At 40.1% G+C, this 8,005-nt stretch overlaps 1 protein-coding gene across 1 annotated transcript in view; it reads left to right on the forward strand.

Annotated features, from left to right (window-relative positions):
• Positions 1-4,357, forward strand: part of LOC102496329 (ras-related protein R-Ras2) — a gene marked incomplete in the record, with an annotated part of 30,680 nt that extends 26,323 nt beyond the window's left edge. Inside the window, 1 exon segment of the mRNA XM_014584741.2 lies at positions 19-4,357. Within this exon segment, the coding sequence (XP_014440227.1) occupies positions 19-91 (73 nt within the window).
• Between the last annotated feature and the right edge of the window lie 3,648 nt (positions 4,358-8,005).

The following is an 8,005-nucleotide window of genomic DNA, read 5'->3' on the forward strand; positions in this document are numbered from 1 at the left end:
CAGAAATTTTCGGGAGAGGGAATGTCCTCCTTCACCAGAACCAACTCGGAAAGAGAAAGACAAGAAAGGCTGCCACTGTGTCATTTTCTAAGAATCCCTTGAGTTTTAGCTACCAACTGCCAGGAAAAGCCCTCACCTCCCTGTGTCCTTACAGTTTACATCATGTTGGTACCTTCCTAGCCTTAGACAAATGATCACCGTGTTAGCCTTAGACCAAGAAGCTGGCTAATCCTTTCCGTGAAGCTGATACAATGGTCATTTCCAGACACCTTTTAAGGAAACACTAAGGCTGCTTCAAAGATGATCTGATTCCTTTAAAATATATGTGTAGATACACAGACACGTTCTTTTTTTAAGGGCTTACGTTTTAATAGAGATGAATCAGTTTTGGAACCTGAGCTGTTTGCCAAGCTGAAGTCAGGTTGTGAAATAATTTTTAACTTCTGGAATCATGTTGCTCTACATAGAAACATATAGGGAGGTTAGGTTTTTGGTTGTTTTTTTTTAATGTGAATTTTTGCCTACCTTTACAAATGTTCATGTCCACTCTAGTTAACCTGAAATACACTGAATTGAATATACAAAAGCGAGCCGTCTCAGACCTTTGCTGATGCTACAGCTTTTGTTTTCCAACAGCCAAAATACCAAAACGCCTCTTGTTTTAATGGATTAAAAACTGCATATAAAGCCTTTGTTATTACTTCTACTCTTGAAGATGATCCTATTCTATGTGGCCAAATATCTGGACTCATTTTGAACTTAGGCATTTCAGTGTACTTGATTTTTTTTTAATTTAACTTTTTTCACAGCCATGTTAAAAGTAAAGATGAATGATTTGCGTCTGTCTTCCTTTTCAAATATTTCTGGATAAGGGATTCAAAAAAAAAAAAACAACTAAAACTGTTTTTGTTCGATGTAATATAAAATATGGAATTGATCTTTCCAGGGTCAGAGATGATTAATGTTTTTGCAATATACTTTTATACATTATTTTCTTATCAAACTAGTTAACAAGTATTTTTATATGTTTGTAAGCAAATATGCTTTCACAGCATACCTGTGTATATGTAAAGATAAGTATTTAATTCTCACTGTTCACTTTTAACTGACAAAAAAGATGTGGAAACTACAGAAACTGTGGTCCAACTGTCTCTTGCTGGTCTGGTCCTGGTTGGACCCACCTTTGGCCAGTCATACCTATTCAAGAAACCTTCCCATAGAGTGCATCTGGATGAGACTCCTGAATGACTTCCAGTATCCCTACTAGATATTGACCGTTGTATCAAGTATCAAGTGTAAAGCTTTTGACGGACAGTTAGTATACCTGTGGGTGGCTTTTGATTTTGTTTTAATTCTGTGGATTGTGTTTAAACAATTCAGAAGTCTGTTCCTGAGTCTGAGATACTCAGTGGTACTGCACAGCTGTCACTTTATTGAATGTGTACAACAGTCCCCATGCGGTTTATGAAACATACCCTTGTATAGCTTCAGGTGCTAGAATTAAAACTGGTCTGTTATCACAAGATAATGCTTGATTACTCACTTTGTTATTTTAGTGGTTTTTCTTGGAGGGAATGAGTGGTAGAAAAACTTATCTTAGTAACTCTGGGTGTTTTCTCAGCAATGTCTTAGGGTTTGAATCTAAAAGTTAACATTAGGCACACGGCAGGTGAACTTGATGTGAAATCGTTTGGTATTTTTAGTGATTTCTTGAATGTTTTCCTTAAGTCAGCTTTTCTTAAACTTCTATTGAAGTGGTCCTGACAAAGCACCAACTGTGGAGGAGAAGGGAGACCGAATCCACACACATGTACTCGTCTGAGGAGGAAGTGTAAAACAGCTGAAGCAAAGCACACAGTACACTTCTTTGAAGACTCATAAAAATTGTGTGTGTGTGTGTGTGTAGTTTTACATTGTATTCCATAATATGGAATTATACATTAATATATCTTTCAAGTCTGCTAGTAAAATTATTGCCCAGAAAGATACCACATTTATCCTGTGGCTTTTGATAACTTAGCACCTATCACATGTGCTTGGTAGTACTTTCAGTTGGAAAGTGATTTGTCATTGGTAACTTCAGAGACAAGGGACTACTTACATAATAACCAACAATGGAAAACCTCTCAAATTTTATTTCAGTTTCCTTTTCTTCTTTCTCTCTTTGGATCCTGTTTTTATTATATCTTCAAGTTCTCTATTCTGTAGTTACTTAATCTATTAATTCTGTTCAATGAATTTCATCTCACATTCTTTGTTTTTATTTTCTAACCATTCTATTTGGATTATTTTAATAGATTGTGTTTTCTCTCCTCATTATATTTATGTACTCCAATTCTTTTTTCTTTTCTTTTCTTTTCTTTCTTTCTTTTTAGGTTTCTTTCCTGTGACAGAAAAAAAGGGAAGGAAGGAAGCAGGCATCTCCAATAGGGTCTTCACATTGCAGCCCACTCTCAACTTCAGTGACCTCCAGTCACGGTGGATACACATGCACTCATTGTATTCAGGGAGGTCTCCAGGTGCAAACTGAGAACCTTCCCATGTGAGTCAGCCTTGATGAGCATTGCGTTACTATTGTGCCAATGTCCGGTTCCCATATATTTCTCTTACCCAGCTTTTAACAGCTAGGTTCTCAGAGAATTGAGCCCTAACTCCTTATCTGTTGTGTATTATGAATTAATTTCTCACCTATGCATCTAGAATAGTACTAGCTGTGAATCCATTCTTGGGAGAATTGAGAAAAAAGTCACTCAGATAACTTTTTGTAAGACTAATCTCTTACAGAACCTTGATTGAGAAAGACCACTTTTGAGTATTTGAACATGGTTATATAGGTGTTTAAATGTCTTTGCTGATCTCATCATCTTATAATTTTTTTTGGTTTGCTTCTGTTGACTGATTTTCTCTAGTTATGAGTCATCTTTTCCTGCTTTTTCACATGTCTAGTAAGTTTTGGTTGGATGGTGGACATTGTGTATCTTACATTTTTAGGTATATAGATTTTATCTTCAATTGAAGAGTTTTGAGTTTTGGGTAGTGACTTAATTTATTTGCAGTTTATTTTGATTCTTTCAAGTCTTCTTTTTAAGCTTAATGCAATTTCGTGCTTTTTTTCTGCGGCAGTTAACTTTACTACTAAAATATGGCCCTTTTGGGATCTCTATTTAATGGCCTACATGATCAAATGGACTCTGCAATTTGGCTTGTGGGAACTCCCAACTCTGTGTAAGCTCTGGGGAACCGTTCTGTTCACAGCTTCTGGGTCATTTTTTGCCTAGCCTTCTGGTGTTGTATCTTTTACATTTGTATCTTTTTAAAAAAGAGAATTATTTATTTATCATCATCATTATTTTTTAATTTGCTGTAGGGCACATGAAGTGACAAAGTAAACCACCAGGTCCAGGACTTGAACCACAGTTGATCATGTGGGAGTTCAGTGCCTTAACCACCATGCCACTTGCTGACCCCACATATGTATCTTAATATTCAGCAAAAACTCATCATCTGTCACTCTTACTCATGCGCCCTCTTTCTATATAGCTATATAGGGCATATGTGTTTGTTAGACAGAGAGGGAGAACACACATAAGCACTCAGTGGGTACTTCAGGCTGCCAGTGCTGGGATTTGAATCATGGTTGGCCATGTGAGACCCAGATCCCTCCCTTAACCACTAGACTATGGGGCCAGCCCAACATCCTGCATATTTTTAGAGTTCTTTTTCTGTTTGGCTTCCTCCCTTCCAGAACTTTGTAGTGTAACTTCGAGCTGCTTCAAACATCCTTATCTCCAGTGTCTTATTTTTTCAACCCCGCTTGGAATTTCTCATCTCTTTTGCAGTCTGGAATGTCCCACCAGGCAGGAAAACAAGACAGTCTTCTGTTTACCTTATCTGTTTCCCTTCCACGAGAGATCGTAGCACTGCGCCGCCTGATGTAAAATGTCTGCAAACAGTCACGTCATATATTTAGTGCTGATTTTAATTTCCTAAGATCGGATAAATCTGATCTCTGTTCCACCATCATGGTTGGAAGTTGATTGCTCTTTCATTTTATTTCTACAGTTTGTAATCAGAGGTGCCTTGAAAACTTTTCTCACAAAAAATGGTCAGTGTTTTCACATAAATAATCTTTTTCTGGGAGGTTGCTGTTATTTTTTCTGTAGCTAGGGTTGGCAGACTTCTGCAAAGGCCAGAGAGTAACTGTCTTGGTCTTTCTTTAAAGGCCATACGGTCTCTGTCCCAGCTCCTCAGCTCTCCATTGTAGAACTGAAGCAGCCATAAACAATGTATAAATGAGTGATCGTGGCTGTGTTTTAATAAAATTTTATTTGTGTGCATTAAAGTTTGTGTTGCCAGATATTCGTCTTTTGCCTTTGTTTCCCAACCATTTAAAATGGTAAAAGCCATTCTGTATAAAATCAGGTGGTGGATTAGATTCGCTCTGTGGACTGTGGTTTGCCAGCCCTGCTCTATAGCACGTTTAACATTTGAGGTGGCGGCCCCAACTTTAGAATCTTTTTACAACCTCTTCCCATACATATGTGAGCATTCCTTCCAACAGAATTTCCTGAATGAGCGGTTATGAATTTCGGTCCTAGGTGTATTCTTGTATTGTTTATGTAGAGATGAGTGGACATTGTGATCTTATTGACATACATGTTACATTGGTGATTCTCTACATTTTGGACTTAAGAGTTTTTTTTTTTTTTTTTCTTTTTTTGGGGGGAGAGGTCGTTGCTATAGAGCACATGCGCTTGCCAAAAGACAGAGAGAGACAGAGAGACAGAAAGCGAGAAATCACCCCCTGGTGGATGGCCATGCCACAGTCCCTTCTCTTGGGGTCTTGGGCACGTATGCACACGTGCTCGCCGTGAGTTTAAGCTGCCAGGTCCGGGACTCGAACCGCGGTCGACTACATGGGAGTCCAGTGACATAGCCGTTAGGCTAACTGCTGGTCCTATCGGACTTAAGAGCTTTATAATCGAAATCATTCCCTTATCATTTGACTGAAAATTTGATGTAAGAAGATAGTACATACTTAAGGTCCAGCCTGCTCTCTTTCTGCTCTTCATCCCAACTGGATTTATTTTGATTCGTTTTACACTTGTGTGTGCCACATAGCAGTTTCAGTCAGTGACGGGCTGCATTGTGGTGGTGGTCTCATTAGGAGCACACAGGCTCTATCATATGGCCTAGGTGTGTAGTAGGCTGTTCCATCTAGGTTTGTGTAAGAATGATGTTTACAAAATGGCAAAACCACCTAGTGACACATTGCATTGAATGTATCCCTGTTGTTAAGTGATGCGTAACTGTATTTCTTTATACACTGATCCCATTGAACAGGTACCTGGCCAACAAACAGGAGATGATGATCTAGTGGTCATTTTCCAATACATGTTCCAATAGATGTGGCCACGTAAGGGCATTTGACTACGGCTGCTTCTAAAGTTTCAAGCTGTGGTTTTAGCGATGCAAAGACTGAGCAGATTTCTCTGCACAAGGCCATGTTAGATGTGGGGAATTGGACACAAATGGAGTTACCCTTCTTCAGACCACTCAGAGTCTCTAGTGGACGAAGAATGAGAGTGACGCATACAAGTGCTGGGACCATGTATTTCAAGGCAGAGTGTGAGAAGCACAGAGAAAGTGTCAGGCCCAGCAGAAGATGGTATGTAATTCCCCTGGGGAAATTTAAGGAAACTGCTTAATTGGAAGTGGCATTTTAACTGGAGCTTAGTGGACTGGAAAAACCGGAGGTGGGGAAAAGAAAAGATTCAAGTCGGGGGAAGTCTGGGAGAAGTCTCAGCAAAGACTGAGTTGACAGAAGGCCAGTGTATTTTGGGGTTGGAACCTTTGTCTAAAAAAGATTCTAAGTGCAATGAGAGAGAAAAAAGTGATAAGGTACATCAGGATTGGGTTGTGTGAGCTTTAAATAGGACGGCCCTTCTGTGTGTAATGGGAACTTGCCAAGGATTCTGAATGGAAAGTGCCTGCATCTAATCTAGTGGTAGTATGAGTGTAGAAAAGCCCAGGTATGAGGAAAGGCGGTCAGGTGAGAGGTCAGGACAGACTCAGGGCATCCTCTTAGTATCATCAACTCGGTGAGAGCAGACTATGGCTGTTGTGGTCAATGCTTTTCCCGTATTGTCTGACGTGAGCTGAAAAAAAATCAATGAGTAAGTGATTTCAGAGAAAGATGATGAAGGCCTGGACTGTGGTAATGTGGGAAAAGGGGTCCTGAGTATTAGAGATATAGCCAAGAGATACTTGAGTCTCCAAAATATTGAATTGGTTAAGGAATATAGGAACTCTCTATTGATAGAAATATATGATGAGAAGATGCTTTTGAAGTCTTTCATGCTATGAAACAAACTCAGACGGAGTTTGTTCAGGTGGTATCTGGGAATGAGGATTGGAGCTCAAAAGGCTAGGAATAGAAGTACGGATTTGGAGTTATTTTAGCTGGTGATCAAAGATAGTAGCAGATAATACCTACTAGAAAGAATGTGTTGGAGAGCAGGTCCAAGGGTGAAGCTTTATGAGAAAACATGTTTTGGGGGTAGAAAGTAAAGAAAGAGAAACTAAACAAAACAAAACAAACCAACCTGAAGTAGCTGGAGACCAGAGAGAACCAGGCTCTGGGGGTGATAAAAGCATGGAAAGCTATGCGGGAGGTGGGGGGTGAGAGGCCGCAGTGGCAGTGTTCATTACAGGTGGCTGATGACTTCCTGAGAGAACGGAGAGTAGAGGTGTGGTTTGGAGGGTAAGGAAGTGGAATTAAGTGCAGGCTGTGTTGAGAAATTCTTTAGCAAAATCAGGGAGTGATGGGGCAGGTATCTTGCTTTTTAGGGTAGGATGTTGGAGGAGAAAGAGTTAGTGCCGTGTACTAAGTCATAGATAATATGTAGGTGCACAAATCCTAGGCCTTTGGGGGATTCCAAAGCCTCAGGTTTGCAGGCTGGCAACCCTTTCTGGCTGGAGAGAGAGAGAGGCATAGTCCAGAGCTTCTCAGGCGATCTGTGCTGGAAAAGCCAGTGTAAACCTTTTTATCTCCAGTATTGTGAGCCAGTAACTTGCTAAATGTAATGAAACATGAATTGCAAAGAAAACAATCATTCTCTTAGGTATTGTGGCAGCAGTCAATCACTGTGGACATTTCAAAATGCTTCCAATTTCTGTATATTATTTGTGGATATTATTGGGCTGTAGGCCTTGCTTTGAGTAGCGCTCGGCAAGGGAGCAGCTGGGATACAGGGCAGAAAATTCCCTGCCCAGGGTCCTGTAGGCCGGATATTTCCAGTAGGGGGTGTCTAGCTGATGAAGCCACATTTGACACAGCCAATGAGATAAGTCAGTGGGCCCAGCCACATTTGATAGAGCCAGTGAGATAAGGACAGTTAGTGGGCCCAGCCAATAATCAGCTGACACAGCCTAGATTAAACAATTATAAACTTCTCAAAATGTAAGAGCTGGGCCTTTGAGTCACTCTTTATCTGCTTAGGCCCACTCCTGCCTCTCAGGAGTGTATTTTTGCTTTTACTCAATAAACTACCTTGTCTTTTTACTAAAAAGACAAACAAACAAACAAAAATCACTAGGACTATACTATTATAGACTCTGTTGTAAAGGAGTTAGTAGTGTTCAGTCAATAAGATGTTTTCCCTTCCTCTTTTTGAGAGATTTTTGCTATAGGGTGTGTGTGCTTGCCAGAGAGACAGGCAGACAGAGAAATCACAACCATGGGGGATGGCCATGCTGCAGTCCCTTCTCCTTCACTCTCTTCTCAGGATTTTGGGCATGCACACACACATGCCTGGCGCGAGTTTCAAATTTCTGGGACTCAAACTGTGGTCGGTCACATGTGAGAGTCCAGCAACATAACCATTGTGCCATCTGCTGGTCCCAAGATGTTTTCTCTTGTTAATACTTAACCTGAGGTAAATGAAAATGATTTAAACATGTACTCACTTAAATTATGAGATCTATTACTAATCAGTTCTAGATA

Source organism: Tupaia chinensis, unplaced genomic scaffold (genome assembly GCF_000334495.1).
Source record: "Tupaia chinensis unplaced genomic scaffold, TupChi_1.0 Scaffold000077_1, whole genome shotgun sequence".
In the NCBI taxonomy this organism is placed as follows: Eukaryota; Metazoa; Chordata; class Mammalia; order Scandentia; family Tupaiidae; genus Tupaia; species Tupaia belangeri.